General features: G+C 42.0%; 2 protein-coding genes and 1 pseudogene across 2 annotated transcripts; 1 reads left to right on the top strand and 2 right to left on the bottom strand.

Moving 5' to 3' along the window:
• Positions 1 to 1,464: 1,464 nt before the first annotated feature.
• On the bottom strand, positions 1,465 to 6,250 carry LOC109468745 (tumor protein p53-inducible protein 11-like). The gene is given in 9 exon segments (XM_019767072.1): positions 1,465 to 1,696; positions 2,314 to 2,360; positions 2,894 to 2,948; positions 3,055 to 3,169; positions 3,993 to 4,041; positions 4,228 to 4,286; positions 4,875 to 5,025; positions 5,107 to 5,131; positions 6,178 to 6,250. Coding segments are annotated over 9 exon segments (738 nt in total). The 3' UTR covers positions 1,465 to 1,532.
• Positions 6,251 to 9,014: 2,764 nt separating this feature from the next.
• Positions 9,015 to 14,892, bottom strand: LOC109468327. Its single transcript, XM_019766577.1, has 8 exons — positions 14,799 to 14,892; positions 14,233 to 14,256; positions 13,659 to 13,869; positions 13,401 to 13,528; positions 11,306 to 11,429; positions 10,351 to 10,478; positions 9,652 to 9,933; positions 9,015 to 9,236 (listed from the first exon to the last, which is right to left on the bottom strand). Exons 1-8 carry the CDS (start codon positions 14,848 to 14,850, stop codon positions 9,145 to 9,147), a joined length of 1,041 nt encoding a protein of 346 aa, XP_019622136.1. The 5' UTR covers positions 14,851 to 14,892; the 3' UTR covers positions 9,015 to 9,144.
• Positions 14,893 to 22,208: 7,316 nt separating this feature from the next.
• On the top strand, positions 22,209 to 25,095 carry LOC109468710 (annotated as a pseudogene).
• The last annotated feature ends 123 nt before the right edge of the window (positions 25,096 to 25,218 follow it).

Raw genomic sequence — 25,218 nt, 5'->3', positions numbered from 1 at the left:
GACCATATTCGTTACATATACTGTTATCATTACCGGTACATACACAAAGATATTCTGAGGTTTCTTGTTCAGAAGGACCCTTTTTATTCCGTAACATACCGACACTAAAAGAAATCAATAATTCTACAAATTTTCTGTAATTTCTGGTTAATGATATATTTTGCTTAGCACATCCAAAGATGTTTTATTTGTAACAAGGACAGATTCTGAAGGGAAAATGAACCACACAACTCTTTACGTTACCTACTATTTCTTTCAAAGTTGGGACACTATATCGCAAACTTAATTGAATGTAAACAGTCACTGTATCTACTTCTGATTCATTTACTGAATCGTTACAGTTTGGGGTGACTAATTAATTAAGTTTTACATAGAAGTACATAAAGGTCTACTTGTGAGGTATATCCTCTAAAACCCCATTTCATCAGTTCAATATCAATCTACATAATCAATATATACTATGTTGATCTGACAAAAAGATACAAACAGGGCAGTTATAGCTGGACCTTGTTTCATCTGGTACGTTACATTTTGTATAAATATAAATATACTGTACGATATGTACACAGGAACATTATACTGTACGATATATATACACAGCAACATTACAGTAACCACGGTTTCTGGACTGTCACAATATCACAGAATCGAGTAAAGACTCTTGTCTCTAGGCCCCTGTTGCAAGATTTTGGTGCCAAAACACTGGACATTTTCCTTATCAGTAATGTTTGTATCTTTAACCACTTCTGTCAATTTCAATTGTTCATCTAATGCTAAAAAAAGATGACGTGAATTGTCAATTGACATGTGGTCCGGTACTTTAGATCAAATTTAAAACAAACACCAGGTTTTCAACATGTTTGTGTACTGTATTTTGATAGTCAATGTGTAAAAGCAGCTTTAGTATGTTCACAAATGACGAACAACATTCAGTTGACTTATTGAGTGTTGGGATCCTACAATAGAGGCCTGTGATGCAACACCAAGTTAATTTATTGGTTCTTAGATTCGCCCACTTCTTTTTTTTCAATTTGCAAAAAAAAAAAAACATTTCGGGTTCTGTATCAACTCTAAAATGCTCATATTTTAACTCCGACTGTTGAAGAAAGTCCCTTCTCTTCAGAGTTGTAACAGTTACTGTAACAGTTTTTCCATCTGTCAGTGCAGTGATTTGATTATTCACTGTTTGAATTACAAACCAGTCTGGTATGTAGACTTCATGGGTCCTATGACACACGTTTGAGTCCTATCATAGAATGCCTGGCTCCGGGTTTTTTTGGCGACGTCTCAGGGAGGAGCCTAATGGTACAGTATTGTGTGCAGTTTACAAGAATTCTAGGAATTGTAAAAAAATGTTGTCCACAGACATGGAATGTCCACAGGTACCAAGGCTTCCTCAAAATCATGAAATGATGGCAGTGCCATGCAAACAATAACCCTAACAGCAACCACCGTTACCATGGCAATGTATGTTTTCATTGCCAGTCTTGTTCTCAAAAAATCCAAGAACCAACAAATCAAATTGGTGTGGCCTAGTCCTGGTTGTCCCTGATGGCGCCAGGTTTGCGTGGCGGCGCACCAGTCAGGCGGTAGAACACCATGGATGTCATGGCGCCCAGCAGTCGCGCCGTCTGGACCACCGGAGCCCAGGACACGGTCGGCCGCTCTGCCTCACCCCACACTGACATCTCTGTAGCTGGATGAACAAGCAAAAACAGAGATGGCAGACTTCACCCCCTTAAAGGTTTTCTCTCATTTCTTAACATTTCATAATGCCACTCACCCCACACTGTGACTGCATGGAAGCAAAACCAGAGATGGCAGACCTCACCCACTTAAAGGTTTTCTCACATTTCATTTCATAGTCTAATTCATCTGTTTCCCTTAGTAAATGTAATATCACAGAGCAATATAGTGCCTTAACCATTGCATGACTGTAATATAATCGTGCAACATCCCTAGGGTGTAAAGGCCAACTTTGAAGGTTTTCGGAAAAAATTGATGCATGTTTCTGAAAAAAATCTAACATCTCTTTGGCTTCACGGGCAAGCAAAACCAGAGATGGCAGACTTCACATCCATAAAAATTTTCTCTCATTTCATGGTTTAATGCCTCTGTCATTTATTTTCCTCAGTAAATCACGGATAGATATGAGCAATTGCCATGACATCACAGGGAATTGTTGACTAAAAGTGGGTCACAGTTGGCTGATTTGCCTACAAATAATTTGCATGTGCCTTCAAATAATTTGCATGTATATGTTGTTCATAATACTGTGCATGTGATACTGTCACATTACAACTGCTGACCTACCTACAGCCTGGAACAGCAGGAAACTGGCCTCCATTAATAGTCCCCACCTGTTGTACAACCAAACACATTCGAGTAAATTAGACAAGATATCATATGGCAGAAGTTCAGGATGGTAAACTTCTTGAAAACCAAATGCAGTGAAAGTGTATAAACATCACTGCTGAATCTTACACCAAAGAATGACAAAATGCCTCTATCCTGAGGCAATACATGTACATGATTACTATATTAATTTGATGATGATGTGTCTTCGATATTGTATATAATGCACTGTTATGTTTTGCTATTTGGATATTCGTAACTTGTTGTTAGGTCCTCTTGTATTGACTTGTCCTGTGTTGTGTTGTATGGGGTTTATGGAAAAAGGAGTCCAGTCTGATTGGCGGAAAAAGCAGTCCAGTCCGATTTTGGGGTGGAAAAAGCAGTCCGGTGGTTTCTACCAAATTTTACGAAAGACCATAGGCACAATTTTTTCTTGTGTGTGTACTTCGAGTTTCTAGCCTTTAGGCTGCCTGGCTCCCACTTTTAATGCATTGTGGCATCACCAATAAATATCAAATGTGTATAGATGATATATTACCTGATGAGCAGTTTCTCTGGTGCAGCTGCAGCACTCCACAACAGAAGTGCCACCGCTGTAAGAAACACAAGAGTTTGATGAAAGGAAAGATCATATCAAAATTTCAGTAGTCAAAGTGTTTACAAAGATGCTAAGAAAGACTATACAGGGTTGATAGTTACCGGCCAGTGCAGTTCCATGCAGGCGTCCATGTAGAGAGCTGCAGCTGCCGGTGCGGACATCTGCCACACTGGTGGACAGGACGGTCTGGGTAGCCGTGTCAGGGAACACTAACATCTGTACAACAAGGGGGAACATTACTTCAGAAAGGTAAACACTCAGACACATACACACAGAACACACACACGCACACACGAACGTCAGCCACACTGGTGGACAGGACGGTCTGGGTAGCCGTGTCAGGGAACACTAACATCTGTACAACAAGGGGGAGTCAGGTACCAGCATTCATAGATTAGTAATCATGGTAGCAGTCATCCTCTGCTGAGGTGAAGCATGACACTTTTTCACTGTGGTAGCACTATAATCTTCAAGCAGATCCCTGGTGGCAAAAAGACAGTATCAAATTGGCCAGGCAGTATCCATTAGCCAGAGAAGGTCGCCGGCCACCGACGGTGGGAATAGCGACAAAAAAACGGGCCATTTATAAAAAGCAAACGATCTTCCCCCATCAACCTCTGCTTTGAGAGTTGTAGCACTCATGTTTTCAGCCAAGCATACCAGGTCACCCCTACTAGTACTCTTCATACTCTTCAAGTGTGTTGGGTTCTTTAGAGTGGAGATGATTTTATTAGGTTACGTAACATTACAGTACTCTGTAACAAATGGCTGAAAGCAACCTGTACCCAACTATACTAAGCAGGGGATTCCTCACACATACACATGCAGACATTATAATGCATACAGTCACACATTCAAACATACACAAGGACTGGACATACACACCTCAGGAATGAAAAAAAAATTCATATTGCACATATTGGTCTAGTTTTTTTACCCATCCAGGACCATGTTTGCTAAAATTTACCACACATTATGCATCATAACACATTCTTCATGCCATGAGATTTAATGGTCATAGTTTCTAATTATAACTTACCGTTAAGGCCAGAGCTGTGATGGTAGCTGCAGACAGAACCTGCCAAGTCCTGTCAGGAATTATACCGTACAAGTTAGAAGTACATGAACAGATACAATTTGGCTCTCAGATAGCTGCATATGCATACACTACAGGGCATTCAATTTTCTATTCATTCAGCAGATTATTCAAGCACACTCCAAAAATGCAGCACTACTGTTATGAAGTACATAATTAAAAGAACCACATTTCTAACCTCAGTCCAGGGGGTAGTCGTGTTTTTAGATGTTCGCTTCGACCCAAGATCTGGCTAATCTGAAGGAAAAACAACACTTTATAACATACTAATGCATACTAGCCCCTAAAGTTTTGATCAGCTCAAGGAATAGAATAGTGGCTAAACAAAATGGCTTACAGCCGATAAGTTATCATATAGTTATAAGGCCACAGCAAGTAATTTTTACGGATGACATCATTGCGCACATTAATTTTTGCCTGATTTTGGAAAAAAAAAGAAATTTTGTTGCCTTCTGACAGTTGTCAACATGCTGAAAATGGGCAAAGATGTCTGTTGCCATGCTGGAAGGTGGATGGCAGATAACTATGAAGAGAGGAGACAAGAAAAGGCTCTGATTTAATGTTTTGTTTCTAACTTTGATGCAGTGATATGTGATGCTGGCTGTGTATATTTGATGTTCCTACTGAATCAAAACCAGTTGTACAATGATTGATTGTAGGAACCTTGTTTTTTTCAGCCCACCTTGGTTTTTTTTATCCGATCGTATTAGATTTGGAGTCTGCGGAGGATGTTATCCATAAAATTTACGTGCTACAAAACATGCCTGTGTTTGCACTGATTCTACCAGACTGCGTGAATTTAAGATGAAGTGGAAAGTTGCGTACCTTGGAGCGGTGGATCTCACCATCATCATCCTCCCCCACCCCCAGCATCTTGCGCGTCTTGAGTCGAGACTGAAGGTCCCCACAGCTCTCCTTCCGCAGCAGCAGGGGTGGCGAAGATGATGACGGTGGTGTGGGGGTGACCGAGGGGGTGACCGAGGGGGTGACCGAGGGTGTGACCGAGGGTGTGACTGAGGGTGTTACTGACGGTGTTACTGAGGGTGTGACTGAGGGAGTCTGGTCCGAGGAACCTTCCTTATCTGTCAAGGAAGACCAGGAGGGAAAAAAAAAAGAATCAGAGATGGCAAAATTCACTCCCTTTATTTATTTATTTATCTATTTATTTAATCTTAAGACAGCTGGGTAGCCCAGTTCAATTTTGCCAAATTGATTTTCAATGGGGCCCAGCACAGATACAGTAAAATCATCAATATAACAGAGGGAGTAAACTTAAATCAAAGTTTAACAACCTTGGTAGTAGTAGTAGTATTAGTAGTAGTAGTAGCTGTAGTATTACAGTACTGTTCTGTGACCCATGCACACACACACACACACACAAACACACACACACACGAACACACACACATACACACACACACACACACACATGAACACACACAGACACACACACAGACACACACACACTCCCCCTAACAATCCAAAAATTTGATATACATGTATGTATAGATCACTCTCTTTGTGCAAAGTTATATGAATTTAATATTAATGTTGCCCTCCCATAAAAGCTTACAATTCACCATTTATTTTTCCCGAAACCTATATTGCTACACAGCGACATGATTTCTCAAACGTAAACTGACGATAACACCTCCCACGCAAGTGCTAGCCTCCCACATACAAAGATCAATCGGCTCACCCTATACTACTACCAAACGATTGAAACCATTTCAGCACCAAGGAAAGGCCCCACGGGCAAGAAATAAACAACGCTAGCGGCGCATATAAACATTTTTAGCCTTCTCCTTGTACAGATCACCATGTTATACGAATCTGTGAATGTGTTGGTCTCATTATTAGCCAGAAAAAATCGCTACAGAGCCTATAAAAGCGCCATAACTTGAGAGAGAAAAACTGCTACAGGCCGGTTTGAACAGGAATAGTAACAAAAAACCACCAGGCGAATGTACCCAGTAATGGCGTTAATAGAGTTGTTTACAACGAATTTTTGCCGGTTTTTGACGTTGCACTTCTGAAGACCAAGAATGCTAGCATTCTGTATGTCGATAGTACTAAAATATGTTGCTTTTCGTGAGAAAATAATATCAATAGTAAATATAATCGTTACCTGGAGCCTTTGTGGCGCTCATGTTGTCTTCTTTCTAGTTCTGCGACCGGCCGGCCGGAAATGATGTAATCATATACTTAGACTGCTACATTTTGAGACCAAAGCAGGGGGAGGCAGGGTGTAGGAAAATCCGGTGCAAATGGTTGATCACATTCGTCTGTCCGTTTGGATTTTCGTGAATATCTTTTGTTAGGTACAGGTACATGTCGAGATCATCAGGCCAGAAAATCACCTCACCTGTTGCTGTACTATTTCAGGTACGCCATTTTTTTGCTAAGGCCATGTTGATTTGATTATATGGATGACATCCTCTGGGAACCCCAAAATTGATGCGCGCGTGCGAATAAAAAAAAAAGATATTTTTGCAAAAAAAAGTTGCTTTCATGAAATTTACGTGGTCATGAAGGTCGAACAAATGACACAGAGTATGGTATGGCGAATAATCTACTCTTTAAATTAATTTCTTTGCATTTTAGTTTTTTGTTTGATTTTGGCATTCTACGACGTTGGAATCGTTTTCAAATACTTTTTTTTGCAACTTTCGGTATATATTTGCTCATTTTGCAACTGTTTTGTACAATTTACAGTGTGGTTGGAACCTTTTTTTTTTTGGAAACGGCCCAAAATTCATGCGCGCGCGGATGTCATCCATATGATAAAATCAACATGGCCTAACCTGCTCTCAACTCGTGTTTACACTGTGCTAGGTAAGATGAGTTTGTTACACCTTGTAGCGTTTAGTTGTTATTAGCTGTTATTGTTTAGTTGTTATTAGGGACATTATACAACATTTTCAAATAAGTTTGTTGAATGAAAGACCTTTATTGTACATTTTTGCTCATTGCGAACTACATGTAAGTACAGGTCACGGCAAATAGCGATGGTAGGCTAAAATATATCTATAGTAAAACTACATTTATACAGGTTCTGCTTCTTCTCGCTGCTTTAGACAGTTGTAAATGTAAGAACAGGTGGAGCTTATAGTACGAGGATTATCGAGTTTCATGAGGAGTATGGGTATATGTTACAAAATACGTCCCCTTTTCGCCGTTGATATTAACAGTGTGACCATAGCCTACGTATTGCCGCAAAATGGCGTCGTAAAGTTTCAATCTCACTCGCTTGTACTTAACCTCTCGGATAGTCAATGTTTGTGTTCAGTGATCGAACGTAAAAACAAAAAAAAGTAAAACTGAATTCTGCAACAGGACACTGGTATTTTCACCACCATATTTTAATTCCACAGATATAGCCGTTACATTGTGCAAGTATAAATCGATAAACTGAACTGAGTATCACAATCAGCATGAAAGTTCATCTGAGTTGGTAAATTACATTATGAAAAACTTAAACTGTTCTCCAACTCAAAATTTGACTCACCAGAAATTTTCGACTGAATCACTCAGTCTTCCTTAGCTATCTGACCCAAATGCGTCGTCTATGTTCTAGAAACCTGGTTTCTAGAACATAGACGACCCAGTTCTGTTGCATCTGAGGTGTCACAGCACATCCACATAGAATCACCGGGACACACAGTGGATCTGGAGGGGGTCAGAATCTTGGACACCGAACAGGATTACTTCAAGAGAGGCATACAAGAGGCCATATACATCAGGGCACTTCAACCATCGCTCAACCGGGACGGGGGGCGATATCGACTTCAGACAACCTTTGACCCTTTGCTGACGTCACACGTGGGCAAAATCACGTGTCCACAGCATTTGGGTCAGATAGCTGAGGAAGACTGAGTGATTCAGTCGAAAATTTCTGGTGAGTCAAATTTTGAGTTGGAGAACAGTTTAAGTTTTTCATAATGAGTATCACAATGTTAAACTACATACACATCATATTACTTATTTTTCTCTTACAACAGAAATTAAGAGAAGATGTTGGAAAAAGGTTCTACGTTGTTTTCACCACTCAATGATCAGATCGTAATTCTTAATGCATGTATGTATGTAGACTTGCCTCTCCCCCCCCCCCCCCTGAAAAAATGTTAGGATCGGCAGGATTTTGCATATGTAAGGGTCGGTCAGGTAACTTGAAACGCAAATAAAAGATGTTATTAACTTGACACACAAATAATATTTAGCCCTCTAAAAGACAGAATATTCTTTAAAAATCCTTATGTTATCTAAATGAAATGTATTTTGTATTAGACTCTCTGCCTTGCACAAAGCCATCGTACGAAAAAGTTCAGGTGTATACGAATATACATAATAATGTAAAATATAGTAAAATATGCTTATCCAAATAATAAGCTTATTAATTCACCATCTTATGCCTTGCCTTGATAAATATGTATTGTCTAACTGGCATCTGTTTATCTACACCTATCAATCAATCAATCTATCTATCTATCTATCTATCTATCTATCTATCTATCTATCTATCTATCTATTTCTCTATCTCTATCTATCTATAGATATAAATATATCCAAAGAAGCTTTTCAATTCACCAGGCAAAATATGCTTATCCAAATAAATTTATTAATTCACCATCTTCTGCCTCACGCTGATAAATATGTATCGTCTAATTCATATATATATATATATATATATATATATATATATATATATATATATATATATATATATATATATGTATGTATGTATGTATAGTATGTAATGTATGTATGTATGTATATATATATATATATATATGTATGTATGTATGTATGTATGTATGTATGTATGTATGTATGTATGTATGTATGTATGTATGTATGTATGCTGGCATATATATATATACCAGCATATAACCATTCATGTTCTAAGTCTATCGATATCTGACATTTGTTTGCTAGTCTAATTCTTAACAATTCTATAATTTGTCTTAACGATTTCTCTTAGAAATATACTGAAATATATACTCAGTCGTGGTTTTTCAGAAAATAGTCATGGCATTCAATTAAGTTCGCTGATGTACGTTCTGTAATGGTATACCTGTATCTGAACCCTTCCGAATCAGCCACTGTTCCCGAGGGCAACTGCCCAGGCGATAGCCGCAACCACTCCGATCACGATGTCAGCATTGCCTCCTGTAGCCATGGCCCCACCTGAATTATAAAGTCAAATACTTTCCATGAGCAAAATATATCATAACAGCATCACACAGCTGACAAAGATTGACCCAAAATCCTTCTTGTGTTGGAACAGAGCTTGAACTTTACATAACGCACAAATTTATGTTCTGTTCTGTTTTGTTTTCATGCACATTTTTTTTATTTACCGCATGCACCCCACCGGCCGCAATAGCCGTGTACCCTGGGCGGGATGCACCAGCTATAGATAGGGCTTTGCCCAGTAGCATATAGAATAGAACAGCTTGAAAGGGGGTCTGCCTATTTACCGCAAAACACCGGAAAGTCTTAATCCATGTTTGCAATATTCACAGAAAATCAAAGAATATGTTTAGAAGTTTTTTTTACCTACTGTATGACTAAAATTTAAAACCAGAAGTTGTTGTTTTACCAGAAGCTCCAACTGTTGGGGTGTTATCCTGTTGAGACCCGGTTGTCGGTGCGTCGGTAGCTGTTGTGTTAGTTTGTTGGGAGCTTGTTGGCGCATCGGTAACTGTCTTGTTAGCTAGTTGGGAGGCCGTTGGTGCATCGGTAGCTGTCGTGTTAGCTAGTTGGGAGGCCGTTGGTGCATCGGTAGCTGTTGTATTAGCTTGTTGGGAGACTGTCGGTGCAGTGGTAGCCGTTGCGTTACTCTGCTGGCTGGGTGTCGCCGGAGATGTTATAATGCTTGGAACTGAAGTAAAAAAAAGTTGCTAGTATTAACCTTTTGGTTATTTTTTTGCAACACGTCAGGTGCAAGCCTGTAAGTGTATCATATCACTAGCCTGGTTACCAAACCTATTATAGCTCCCGAGTCCTACATCCTATTTGCGGAGAGGATGTAGGACTTGGGAGCTATAATAGGTTTGGTAACCAGGCTATCATATCACCTCTTTGCGAGATTAAAAAAAAATTGGAACGTCTTTAGGTGAAGTACAAACATTGCGTCACATTAATAAAAATGATTAGAAATTCTCACATTATCCATGTGTGTTTGCTGGACATAAATGATATGCCAGAAGACACAAGAACGTCTAGTCCCAAATTTTACAATTTTACAAAAATCAAATAGAATATATTATCTGACTGAAAGGTATGAAGTCGTGCTCACCATTTGGTCGAGTGCAGCTGTCATCAGAGAGTTGTGGACAGATCGCAGCGTTCCACTGAAGACCGGCGGCCTGAGCTCGATCCCCGCATGCAGTGTTAATCTCATTGCAGAACGAGCGGCATGGAAGTCTGTAGATTAACAAATAGGAAACGTTGTTATGTTTAATTATCATATAGCCGGGTGACGTTTACCAATCAGAAGGCTCCATTCCACATTCCTTATGACGCCGTAATGTCACAAATAGAGTCAAAATCGGGTATTTATTCATCCAAATCCATACATTAAACAACCCAATAATCACCCGCATATGACCTCAGGTGACCAAATAGAACACGGCTCTAGTTCTAAAAAATCCAAAAATAACTTGAGTTGTGTTCCAATGACCTCGGGTGACTCCCATAAGAACACCTGTTCCCTGCCTGTGACCCAGTTAAGGTGAACTCTACCCAGTGACCTCATGTGACTCCAGATGGAACTATGTTCTATTCAGCATGTGCAATTGGTAAATTGTACATTGGGTCACTTACTGCATCAGTTTGGATAGGCTATCGTGTAAGCTATATGATAATATTGTTAATGGCCCGCCCTTTCTCGGTGAACATGGTGTGATAAAGCCTTGTCAGCTGTCACCTCATAAGCCACTTGTTCGCTGCGCTCACTTGGTGGCTTTATTCGGTGGTTATAGCAACTGACAAGGCTTTGCTGCGCTCACTTGGTGGCTTTATTCGGTGGTTATAGCAACTGACAAGGCTTTATCACACCATATTCACCTCGGGGCGGGTCATTAACCCTTAATTATTGCATTCACACAACAATCGGATAGTACTGCGTAAAATAAAGTGCACTGCAAACATGTAAAGGCACTCACTTCTGCCCTTCAGACGTACATTGGGGAAACAAAAGCGAACACAAGAAGAAGTTCAACTCCGGATGGCAGTCAATGATAGGGTTGTACGTCGGGAACACGAACGGGGCAGTTCGGAGAGCTTCGTCTTGATCCTGCCACCCGTAGACGTTCGGGAAGGATGTTTGGGAGTACGACAGACCCATACAACCACTGTAGCGGATGGGTTCACATCCTAAGGTTAAGGAAAATACACATAACTGAAGTTTCACACCACATACTACGGTATGACTATAATTACCTCCATGAAAAATGGAGGTATTGTTTTTGGCGCGTCTGTCCGTGTGTGTGTGTGTGTGTGTGTGTGTTTGTGTTTCCGCACATTTGTAGTCAGCATATCTTCATAACGCCTTTATGGATTGTGATGATATTTGGTATGTAAGTAAGTCTTGGGAACACAAAGGTCAAGGTCAAATATGGGCCTCCTGGTGGATGACCTTGGTACTGCAGCAGAACTTCCGGTTTTTGTATCTTTTGTCCTGAACATGCTATGGTCTTGATGTTTAGGTGACAGATTGCTTTTCCTGTCAGGAATAAGTGGTTTGAGTTTGGTCCCCCTAGCAGCTTGTTCTGGAACTGCAGGGCACTTTCTGGCGAAATGTTTAAAAGCCAATAAGTCCAGATAGGAACAACATATTTTCATAATTTTTGGTGTGTAGGTACCTGAGAGAGAGATGTACATAATTAAATGCAAATTATGCAAATTAGGACTTTATTTGCATAATTAATGAGGAAATTCTATAATTACAGTGTTCTACATTATACTACTTTCATACATGTAATGTATGTAACCTATGGCAGGCGGAACATCAACAGATACTAATTATGCAAATGATGACCTTATTTGCATAATTAATGCGAAAATTCTATGATTTCTTAATGGTGAATGATGGGAATGTCATACTTGGGACATCTGTAAGTTAATCAAAAGTAAAGTTAACATCACGATGCATATATTATGTTAATGCAGAGGTCATTTGCATAATAAAAGAAAAAATTTACATTTACATATCAAGCCCATATTTCATGGAGGTATGAGATCTCGGAACTCTTGTTTTTGGCGCGTCTGTCTGTGTCTGTCTGTGTGTGTGCTTGTGTTTCCGCACATTTGTAGTCAGCATAACTTCATAACGCCTATATGGATTGTGATGATATTTGGTATGCTGGTATAGGTCTTAGGAAGACAAAGGTCAAGGTCAAATATGGGCCTCCTGGTGGATGACCTTGGTACTGCAGCAGAACTTCCGGTTTTTGCATCTTTTATCCTGAACAGGCTATGGTCTTGACTTTTTGGTGACAGATAGCTTTTTCTGTCAGGAATAAGTGGTGTTAGTTTGGTTCCCCTAGCAGCTTGTTCTGGAACTGCAGGGCACTTTCTGGCGAAATCTTCTAAAGCCAATAAGTCCAAATAGGATCAACGTATATTCATCATTTTTGGTGTGTAGGTAGCTGAGAGAAGGTTGTATATAATTATATGCAAATTATGCAAATGAGGACTTAATTTGCATAACTAAGGAGGAAATTCTATAATTACAGTGTTTTATATAATAATTCTGTTATACATGTAATCTATTTACTCTTTGGTAGGCGGAACATCAACAGATACCAATTATGCAAATGATGACCTAATTTGCATGATTAATGTGAAAATTCTGTGAATCTTTATTGGTGAATGATGGGAATTTTATACCTCGTAACATGTGTAAGTTACTTAAAGGTTTGCGCCGCTATGCATATGTTATGTCAATGTAGAGGTTATTTGCATAATTAATGAGAACAAAGCAAGCCCATACTTCATGGAGGTATGAGATCTCGGAACTCTTGTTTTGGTTAGTTTTTGGTACGGTTATTTTTTGTTATTTTCGGTTATTTTTTGGTTATTTGATTATTTTTTTGTTATTTTGGTTATTTCAAAAAAATGGAACGTCTCTAGATTTCATACATGCGTGGATTTGTCCGTGGGTTAGTGTGTATGTTTGTCTACAGGGAGAGTAGATGGAGACTTGGTTACAAATAGTATGCGTGTACTTTGCACAGAGATAACAACGAGGAAAGTATCACTACAATGAATTCTGTATGATCGTAAAAGACGAACCAAAGAAAATATCGTGATCATGTCCGCAATGAGGTATGAAGTCGTACCCACCGTCTGGTCTAGTGCAGCTGTCATCAGAGAGTTGTGGACAGATCGCAGCGTTCCATTGGACACCGGCGGCCAGAGCTCGCTCCCCACATGTAGCGTTAATCTCATTGCAGAACGAGCGGCATGGAAGTCTGTACATTATTAGATAGGACATTTCAATCAATTTCGTCCAAACGTTATTATGTTTAATTATTGCATTCACAAACAATTGGATAGTGCTTCATAAAATAAAGTGCACTGCAAACATGTAAAGGCACTCACTTCTGCCCTTCAGACGTACATTGGGGAAACAAAAGCGAACACAAGAAGAAGTTCAACTCCGGATGGCAGTCAATGATAGGGTTGTACGTCGGGAACACGAACGGGGCAGTTCGGAGAGCTTCGTCTTGATCCTGCCACCCGTAGACGTTCGGGAAGGATGTTTGGTTGTACGACAGACCCATACAACCACTGTACCGGATGGGTTCGCATACTAGAATTAAGAGAAATACACATAGCTGAAGATTCATACCTCATACTACAACTGCAACTTACTTTGAACACACGCACACACACGCGCACGCACACACATATATATATATATCAACAGTGAAGGAATCACTTAAGCTATTGATGAATGCCAATAAGTAAATCTTTTTAAAGCCACTCTCTTTCAAGTCACTGAAGTGCAAGATAAAAGCAAGAATTGAAATCAAGAGTAGAATACCATTTGCTTGACAAACAATATCTTACGTTCTATAGCTGCTACAGTAGATTTCATGAAATAGACACATTGTATGCAACATTACTATCATGACATAGCTATGCAGTCCAGAAAAATGGCAAAAAAACTCACCTTGACCATAACAGGTATTTTTACCTGAAAATATAAAAAAAGACGTCAAAAATAATCATGCGTATAACCTCTACAATATCATAGGTAGTTAGCCATTGTTATGCTCATGATAACGTTAGATTGAAGACGTACTATTAGATATACTGTAACAGTTATAGCTTTATCATAATTATAGCGACATAACTTACAAAAAGGAGTATCTTAAAATGCACAAACATATGACAAAAAAAACCTATGATAAGACTAATTTTAATCCTCATTTGCATAATTTATGAGGAAATGCTATAATGACATTCTTTGTTAAGGTAAGACTGTCTTTAGGTGTAGAATATGATCAACACATAATTCATGCAATTGAGGATCCTATTTGCACTACCATGGGGATTAATCTATAATTTCTTAGTCATAAAGGCTAACATCATTTGGCGAAGGTATGAGATCGTGGAACTCTAGTTTAGCATGTTTTTGTACAGGCTGCGAGGCTGGTTTTTATTAATAAACTGTTGTTAAACTGTTGTTGTAAACTCGTAGACAAACAAATATAGTATGATGGAGCAAACATTTACCTGCTAAAATTAAGGCAGTGGTGATGACCGTGATTATAATGGACAACTTCATCCTGAAGTTTGAACGTCAGGACTGAACGGCTTTTTCATCGACCACGATCTGTAAACATAATATACAGTCAGTGGTAAATAAACCGAGCAGTCTAAAGCAAACACTGTAACACGAAAATATAATTATACAATTATTATGTAATTATACATAATTATAATACAATTATAGCAAATTTTAGATGTGTGGTGACTGATACTACAAACTGATTATTTGATGTAGGAAAGACAATTGTTCTGCTCGTTTCAATGTCTTTTTGTTTGATAATTCTTTGTCCTATTTCCGTGAATAGTTTCATCAGGTTGGTAAGACACTGAGTAAAGAGACTCTTTTTACACAACCAAGTCTTTTATTCAGCCGACGTTTGGGTGACCGTCTGTCACCTTCCAAAAATGTATTTGGGAATGCATCTATAGCAGCGACACCTGAGCTGCAGTGCAATGTGAACCAGTCAGAATTGCCCTGAGGAAGGTGACAGACGGTCACCGAAACGTCGGCTGAATAGAAGACTTGGTTGTGTAAAAAAAAAGGTCTCTTTACCCTTTGTCCTGTGTTTTGAAGCAATTTGACTGTAAGTAAGGTAACCTTCTTTGACCTTAGCATAGCGCGAATTTCAGACTATCCGAGTGTGCCAGCGCCGCAGGCTATTGAAAAGCGACGAAAACAATCTTACGAACTCTCCAAGCAGTTTGGTTTTTGACTTATTTTTGGCGTGTTTTAAGGCATTTTATCGGGCTTTCTTTTTTGGACTGGTATCTTTGATTTGTACCAGTCCAACAAAACGAAAGCCTGACACAAAAAAGCCTAAAAACACGCCAAAAATAAGTCAAAGCCCTGACCTCTGATTGGGGAGGTACCTTGCGTACGCCTGTTACATTGAGGGACTGCAAAATCTATACTCAAATTTTTTGCCCTTGGGCACTTGATCTAATCATACCACGAACAATACCCAAGTATGCCAAAGCCGCAAGCTATAGAAAAGGGACAAAAGCAACCTGACGTATACTGTCTGTAATTCACTTGATGTTCACGGTAGCAAAAATCCACGGTCTAAGAAAATTCAATAAAATGGACATGTTCACGGAACTGGCGACAGGAAAGAGAAAGTATAGGAATTATGTGTAATGATAAGTTCACGGTACAGAAGTGACAGTGAAAACAGTTAACATAACAGTACAGTGAAAAAATCAGGAAGTACAGTATATGTCTGCCACTTCGGGGAGGTACACAATCTCTACACAACGTTTCCCTCTTTTTGAAGGATTCCAGGTCTATAGCTAGAAAAGAGGCGGGTTGACAAAAATGGAACTGTACCCACCACCAGGCCTTCCTAACAGGGCCTTCCTAGTAGAATTCGACCAGAGTCAATTTGCAGGGAGAGTGAGTGTCCGGTTGGCACCTGGCAAATCAGTCTCTCTATTTGGCTTAATTTTACAACTTTTCAGTCAGCATAGTAATAAAGTAATATATGGAGACGAGAGGTCTCAGTTTCAGACAAAAAAGGCACATAGTGTAATGATAGCTACACAACGAAAACACACAAAATACTAGCCTCTACCAGGCTTGAGGGCGCGGTTGGAAATAGTAGAAATTGGCCAAATATATATAGAGAGATAACACGCCGAGGGAGTTTAGCCATCCAGTTTAGAGGGGCCGGCAAACTGTAAACTGGATGGCTAAACTCCCTCGGCGTGTTATCTCTCTATTTGGCCAATTTCTACTATTTCCAGCTAGCCGCGCCCTCAAGCCTGGTAGAGGCTAACAAAATACTACAATGGCAAAAAAGGACTGCGAACCCCAATTTACACTCACATGTCAGCAGACTAAGGAATGTAGAACTGAGAGAAGACTGACAGGGACATAAGTTCAGTTCGGTTTATCCTGGATATAAATATACCATCGTTTACATGAGGAGAAAGAAATACATGGTAAAAGTGTAAGAAACAGGAGGAGCCAGTAAAAACCCTTCTGGTCCCGGGCCGGGGTTCGAACCCACGACCTCCCGAGCACCAGAGCTTCATAACCAGACGCTCTAACCTCTCCGCCGGATCTGTTGGTAGCGCCTATAAACCCCCCACTGTTACAAAAGTGAAGTAAACAATACAGAGACATGGTACTTACGAGTTCACTGTTAGCCGTCTTCTCAAAAGTTTCTGGAGTACTTCGCACACAAGTTGAACCTGTAATGTCCGCCTGACGAGAGAGATGTTGCGTGCGGCCCTACACTTTGAAAACAACAACAACAGTGTACCAGTACGTGTACAACAGAAGGAAATGTGTGGTTTACGTGCGCACTGCTGTCTTTCGTGCACCTTTTAATCACCTAGCTGAAGTAAGTGCTGCAAAAACATGGGCGAGGTTCAGATGACTTATCACGACACACGACAAAAACGCCACGGGCGTTTTCAGAGTCACCCAGTATGGTGTTAGCCTCTACCAGGCACCGCGGATCGCTGGAAAAATAGTAGAAATTGGCCGAAATAAAGGGATAGTATACCAGAGAAGATCCCGGGCCATAGAAGATCCAATTCGCGACCCACGGAGTCTGTCGGGGGTCGCTAACTTCAAACGACATCAAATTAATCCCCCCAATATTCGTACAAAGAAACTAGATCAGCGCTGCAGATCATTTAAGCAATAAACCATGGGTCGCGAATTGGATCTTCTATGGCCCGGGATCTTCTCTGGTATACTATCCCTTTATTTCGGCCAATTTCTACTATTTTTCCAGCGATCCGCGGTGCCTGGTAGAGGCTAGTATGGTGTGACTAACTCGGGGAAGTGCAGAATCTGTGCACAACATCTTTTTCATCTTTTTGGAGGATTACAGCTCTAGGAAAAGGGCGGGTTGAAAATATGCAGGCATAAAATCGACTTTACGCTGAAGAATTGTAGCGGGTTCCCTTTAAGTTTAGTCAGGACTTTCTAACGGATTATGGATAGTAGAAATCGTACTAAGGGTCAATACCCCTGTGAAAAATGCCACGGGCGTTTTCAGACTCTGAGTCATCTGACAGTATGTAGTGGCTAACTCGGGGAAGTACAGAATCTGTACAATGTCATGTACACTTCTTTTCCTATTTTGGAGGATGTCACCTCTAGGAAAAAGGCGGTATGACAAAAAATGAAGGCATTGAGACAGGTCGAATTTACGCTGAAGAACTGTACATGTAGCCTCTACCAGGACTTCCTAACGGGTAATCTGAAGACAATGCCTAGTCTCTACCAGACTCCTTTGCAGGCTGAATAAATAGTAGAAATCGGCAAAGGGGGAAATCATTGGCCAGAGGAGTTGGCCGGCCATTGAGGGTCCAGCTTGCCTGTGCAGGGTCCAGCTTGCCTCTACTATTTATTCAGCCTGCAAAGGAGTCTGGTAGTGACTAGACAATGTCTACAGCATCCGGTGTACCCAGGCGGTAGGGTCAATGACGCCTGTGAAAAATGCCACGGGCGGTTACAGAGTCATGCAGTGTGGGGTCGGGCCCTAACTGATGTATGAACATCTTTTTTCATGAACTTTTTCACTCTATTAAATTGTGGCGTGTTTTTGACTTCTCTATATTTACTACTGGAGATGGTTGTGGTAATTGTAATAAAGGCACGTTTTAATGTGTCAAAAAAAAAAAGAAAAAGCAGTATCACTGCGTGAAAGAACCCCGTGGGGTCGTGTGGAGTAACAACAGAGCGTTCGGGTCGGAACCAAGAGGTCCGGAGTTCGAATCCTGCCATGCAGTCGATCTTGTGCCCTTGGGAAAGGCACTTTACACAAATTTCCTCACTTTACTCACGTGCAAATAAGTATGTCTGTTGTCCGTCTATACGTTTGTCTACGTTAGTGGCGGCATGAAAATAAGTTGAAAAACATTGAGTGTGCTGCCGCCATGTCTTCTAATAAATGTCTCAATAGAAAAAAAAAACTGTGCATCTCTTTATTGATAATGAATAGAGCTCGAGCTAAATAATACCTTCACAGTGATTCTGTGTTATTTTTAGACTGTTATTACCTCCGGGGGATGAGACATCCTTCCGCGGAAGGGTTTTGTGAGAGATTTAGATTTTCATGTTCGCAACTGTTTCTCGTGTTTGGGTGGACGGATTCTTTTTAGACTTGGTATATGTTTTGCTATTAGGCTGCAGATGATGCACGTTCTTTTGTTTTATTTCATATGTGTTTTCGGGCGTGAAAATGGTGACTTTTGGTGGCCCCAAAACACCCCTTTGAGCGTGAAAGTGGTCGCGACCGTTGACCTTTGGCGTGTTTAAGCTATTCTCGGTCTGGTCCACGTATAGGGGCGGTTTGGACCTGAGGGGTCAAACCTGTTAATTATCTAGTGACCCGTGACCTCTCAGCGTCACCAGCCTTCCTCCTCAGTCTGTTTTTGTCCAGCGGGAGACAACACGTATTTGTCAGCTCATCCCTAAACTGCCGAAGCTTCGTTTCAACCATGCCCCGCTCACCCAGGAAAAAGCGAGGCAACCTCTGTACCGGCTGCGGGGAACCGTTATCTACCCACAAAGCCGGAGAAGCGGGGAATGACTGCAAAAGGAACAACTCGACGGATTCTTCTACCTCCAGCAACACCGGCGAGACCACCGGCAAGACCACCCAGCTGGACACAGCCGCTCTGCAAGAAAGAAAAGCGGAGCTAGAGGCGGCAATCCGCGACGCAGAGCTCCGACACGAAGTGCAGGAACTAGAAAAGAAGCTACAACGCCTGACGACCGCCTCACCTCACCCTCCTACCGTCCCTGGCACGGGATCCTCTGCCGGCGTGGCGGCTCTGCTCGGCGACGCAGACGTCACCCTGGATCAACTCCGAAAAGACTCCCAGCTGCTGACCATGGTGGACGAAAAACTGGCTCATCTGGACGGCGCCTCCGTTACCAAGCCGCCCCCCTCAAAAGGTAAGCGAAAAGTACTCTCTCCAGAGTCATTCGTTTTCAATTGCGAGTCCGCCGACGTGAAAAGCTACGACGACCTCACCCCGGAGGAATTCCTCAGCGGTAGCATGGGCTCCTCCTGTCCGACGAGCTGACGGAAGAGGAGAGACTCGGACGGATCCTCCTGCTACAGTACACGTGCAACCGTCTGGCCCGGTACAAATGGTCAGTTGTACGCGCCTTCCACAGTGCAGCAGTACAGCGTGCACTCCAATCCAACACGGGTACCTGGAGCTCTGACTGGAACACACTCAAGGAGTTTTTCTTCGACGGGGACACTTCCAAGCTGAAACCCAAGAGCGCACCCCCCACGGCGTCCGGCGAGAAATCGCGGTCCACAAAGTTATGCTTCCGATACAACAAGAACGGCTGCACTACCACCTCCTGCAAGTTCGACCACGCTTGCCTTTTCTGCTGGGACAAGACGGGCCAGCGCTACAAACACTCCGAGGCCGATTGTCGTCGCCGCAAAGAGGCCAAGAAGGACGACCATACTGACGATACTAGTAAACAGGACGCCTGACAAACTCTCTCTAGCTCGGACACTTTATGACCCCTCACACAGAGGGGTGTCCGGTCTCGATAAATTCTTTGTTTAAAACCCTATATAAAAATATACAATAAAAAGCCCGGAGGTATAAAATCTCAGATTTTACTTGTTTTTTCCTGTAGTTCCTTTGACATTTTCTAGCCGATTAACTAGACACAAACGTGATAAAAAAAACGATGCCTTATTCAGTCGTCTAAGCTGCATTCCTTATCCAGTAAAGCGATGTAACAAGTCAAGTCAAAGTTTATTGCACAACGATTGTCACAATGTGTGGCAAATGTTAAAGTTACTAGTTGGTATGATTCTATCATAATGGTACATATATGGTCAACGGTTAGGCCTAGGCCATGTTGATTTGATTATATGGATGACATCCTCCGGGAACCCCAAAATTGATGCGCGCGTGCGAATAAAAAAAAGTTTTGCAAAAAAAAAAGTTGTTTTCATTATGAAATCTACGTGGTCATGAAGGTTGAACAAATGGGACAGAATATGGTTTGGCGAATAATCTAGTCTTCAAGTTCATTTCTTTACAATTTCGTCTTTTTTCGTTTTATTTTGGCATTCTACGACATTGGTATGTTTTTTTTTTGTAACTTACGGTATATTTTTGCTCATTTTGCAACTGTTTTGTACGATTTACAGTATGGTTGAAAACTTTTTTTTAAAACGACCGAAAAGACATGCACGCGCGGATGTCATCCATATAATCAAATCAACATGGCCTTACTGTATCTGACAGAGTGTTATAAAGAACTACTGGCTAGAAAATATTTCAACTGACTACACGCACGTTCTACATTACGCTAAACTATATACTTATGAAGGGTACAGTGAGCAGTTGTACCTATGCAAAACATGTTCTATGACTACTAAACAGAGTGTAGACTAAATTAATTGCCAAGAATGTTACAATTCTACATATAAATGCTACAATACGCTACACTATATACATGTAGTTGATACAGTATTCAATGACACTACTTATATATATGTACAGCTATTCTAAGATTTCTTTTATGCATGGCATTATAAATGTATCGGCCTAGATATACAGAAAATGAGTCGGAGCATAACATGTACCACAAGGCTAGGCCGCTTTTGAGCTCACACGACCTTGACGTTGACGTTAATATAAAGGTTTAGAACAATATACAGACGACAGATTTTGTGTTGTCAAGTCCTGGTATGAAACCGCGTCACTTATTATATTGACAAAACGTCTACCTGTTGCAACTATAGCACGAGAATTTTGTATGTCTATTTGCACACGCAATTTATATATAACAAAAAAACAAAACGTGCTAGGCGTAGGAATGAAGACATAATGGGTTGTTGAACTTTCCTGCCTTTCAAGTTTGTATGTCACTCGTCACAAACCCACACGCCAAGCATGTTTCATTTAACAACTAATTCTTTACAAATTCCTGCCGATCAGCTTGTAGTACGCAAACAACGACTGTGATTAAACTACAGTCTACAATCTGAGGATTATTAAGGGCACAGCAAGTAATTTTTATGGATGACATCAGCGCGCGCATTAATTTGCCTGATTTTGGAAAAAAAACAAGAATTTTTTTTTGCCTTCTGACAGTGGTCAACATGCCGAAAATAGGCATGTCTGTTGCCATGCCGGAATGTGGATGGCAGATAACTATGAAGAGAGGAGACAGGAAAAGGCTCTGATTTAATGTTTTGTTTCTTACTTTGATGCAGTAATATGTGATGCTGTCTGTGTATATGTGATGTTCCCACTGAATCAAAACCGTCTGTACAATGATTGAGTCAAAATTTTGAAATGTAGGAACCCTGTTTTTTTCGGCCCGCCTTGTTTTTTTTTTCGCCCGCTCGCATTAGATTTGGGGTCTGCGTAGGATGTCATCCATAAAATTTACATGCTGTGGCCTAACGTTGGACTGGTGGCAAGTTTATGTTCTTACAGGGCGGTCACAATTTTACCCTTGTGTGTGCATCTTTCCAACCAGGTAAAACTCAGTCCGTGATATCTGCAGTTTCAGGGAAACTGTTGTGGTGTATGTGAGAAGAAGATGACGTTTTGTGTCGTGTTTCTACTCGCCAACCTAATTCCATCCCTCCAGGCCGGCCCAAACGCGACGTTTTTGGTCGAAAACGTCACCGTACGCTAGGACGCGCCAGTCGGCAGCACAGTCAAGCACCTGCGAGACTTTCTTGACGCCGGCGGCGGTGGCTTCATAGAAGAAGAGGAAACTCGAACATCGTGGACTGTGAACATCACCAGAGGCAACGATCTCAGACGGTTTGAGGTTGTTGTTGATAACTTGACTCTAATCGTCGCAGCACCGCTTGACTACGAGTACAGCACTCGGTACAATCTGTCCCTGGAGCTGGCAAATACTGGAGACAACAACAACAGCGAAGTTTGGTGCGTAAACCTCGCAATTGTGGTCACAGACGTGTCAGGATTCCCGCCACACTACAACAAGCGGTGTGAAACACCAGTCCTACCTGATACTGCGACGACTGAGGACTATAGCGTACTGAGCAGTACTGAAGAACACTACGATGTGGTACTTAATGGGATCAGGAGAGAGTATCCATCTTTCTTCCCTTCAGGATTACGCGAAGTTGCCCATGATGCTATCATGAACAACTGCTCCCTTCGACTGTGTTTTGCTGTTCCCCATGACTATCCGTGGAATACATTAGACATATTCCGTTTGGCGCTTGACGAACCTCAGAATGGAGGGAGGATAGAGTTTCAGTGTCAAAATAGACAGTTGAGAAGTGTGGGCAAGATTAGTGCTTGGAACCTTTACTTCTCTGACAGAATGTTGCCTGAGTGGGCACAGGGTGGTCGATGCGACGTAACAGAAAGTGTAGGCTATGTAGCACTGTTAGAGATAACTGAGATATGGTCCACTTCGTCCTATTGGATACAATGTGGTGCTAACGTCACATGGTACGAAAACACATGGCCCTTGGAGATCATATTGCAGTTCGACATTACAGGATGTCCCGAGGGCAGGTATGGACTGTACTGTGACAAGGACTGTGTTTGTGAGAACGGTGCCCGCTGCCATGGGTTTAACGGTGCCTGTGAGTGCCACCCGGGCTGGAGAGGGAGGGCCTGTGATATTCCCTGGCCCGAGGTCGTCATCATTGCGTCACCTGGCGATTCTGCCGTGAACTACATCGGTACCAATATGACCTTGACCTGCCTGGCCCCACACATCCAAGTAGCAAATATGACGTGGGTTTATCGAGCAGAAAAATCTAACAATGACACAAAAATCATTGACGAAGGGGTAACACAGAACCGTTCTATCAACTTTCTGCCAATCTCAGAATCAGCTAACGGTGGTTACACTTGCGTGGTAAAAGCTTTAGATGGTGAAGTAATTAGTACAACTTTTGCCATAAACGCCACCAAATGCCGACCCAACTATTACGGAGAAGTTTGTAGCCAAGTGTGTGACTGTGAGTACGGAGGGACGTGTGACAGGTGGGAGGGGTGTCTGTGTCCTCCCGGTCGGCATGGAAACAGGTGTCAGTACACTTGCGCTCCTGGCAGTTTCGGTTGGAATTGCAGCATGTCCTGTCGCTGCCAGAACAACACCTCATGTGATGCAGTAAATGGCACCTGCATTTGTGTAGAGGGGCAGTCAGGCGAATATTGTGAGTACGTCCCCAAATTTGAAAATAACCAAGTCGTTGTTATAGTATTAGCTTCCAGTCTTCCTTCTATGGTTATGGTTGGCAGCATCATAATTGTGCTCCTGGCAAAACACAGGCTGAAAAATCGAAGTGTCCTACATACAGTGAACATAGTGGACATAGAAATGGAGGCCCTCTCGTCGTGGGAGATAGAGAAAGAGGACATCAGTTTGGAGCACATGATCGGGGAGGGAGAGTTCGGCCATGTGGTACGGGGAAGACTGCGCGTGCCGGCGGGCTACGAGGTTCTGGTTGCCGCCAAAAGTCTCCGGCCTGACCGCAAGACGCCGTCTGCAGTCCGCGACTTTCGCCGAGAAATGGGCATCCTCGCGAGAATCCACGAGGACAAAGAGGGGCATCTGAACGTGGTGAAGTTTTACGGAGTTCTGACTAAATCCGACCCACAGTACATTGTTGTAGAGTACGCGGCCAATGAGGAACTGCGTCGGTACCTGTGGGGTTTGAGAGAACAACTCAAAGTCACAGGACAAAGGAAACTGTTAGAACGTCTCGGTTTTGCTTCTGGCGTGGCCAGTGGGTTAGAAGAGCTGGCACGTCTGAAGATCGTCCACAGAGACATCGCAGCCCGTAACGTCGTCATCAGCGACAGAAAAGTGGCTAAGATCGCGGATTTCGGACTATCGCGCGACGTCTACGTGTCGTCGGCGTACGAACGCACGAACCAGGGCGGGGAGGAGGAGCTGTTGCCGCTGAAGTGGATGGCCGTGGAGTCGTTACGGGACGGGGTGTACACGTGTGAGAGTGACGTGTGGTCGTACGGCGTGCTGCTGTGGGAGATCGCCAGCTTCGGGGAAGAGCCGCGCTACGCTGGAGGCCCCATGCACCCGGACGTCTGCACGATGTTGGCTCTGCTGAAGAAAGGCGTCCGTCTGCAGCAGCCGGAGAACTGTCCGCTGCCGGTGTACCGCATCATCAGGTCCTGCTGGATAGTAGACCCCTCAAAGCGGCCGACTCCTGAACTGCTACTGCAAAAGTTAGACCAGTTGAGGCCACCTAGACATGCGGCCCATCTCGTCAATCATGGCATTTCATGGCAATAAAACAATGCTATTATATAGAAACTCTCTCTATGAACAGAACAGAACAGAACTGAACTGAACTAAACTCATGGGCCACACTAAGTTTAATGATCAATGATTTTTAAAAGGCTAACTACATTGTTT

This window comes from Branchiostoma belcheri, unplaced genomic scaffold (genome assembly GCF_001625305.1).
Source record: "Branchiostoma belcheri isolate BF01 breed outbred unplaced genomic scaffold, Haploidv18h27 scaffold2, whole genome shotgun sequence".
Classification (NCBI taxonomy): domain Eukaryota; kingdom Metazoa; phylum Chordata; class Leptocardii; order Amphioxiformes; family Branchiostomatidae; genus Branchiostoma; species Branchiostoma belcheri.
This window is presented reverse-complemented; position numbering and strand designations above follow the sequence as displayed.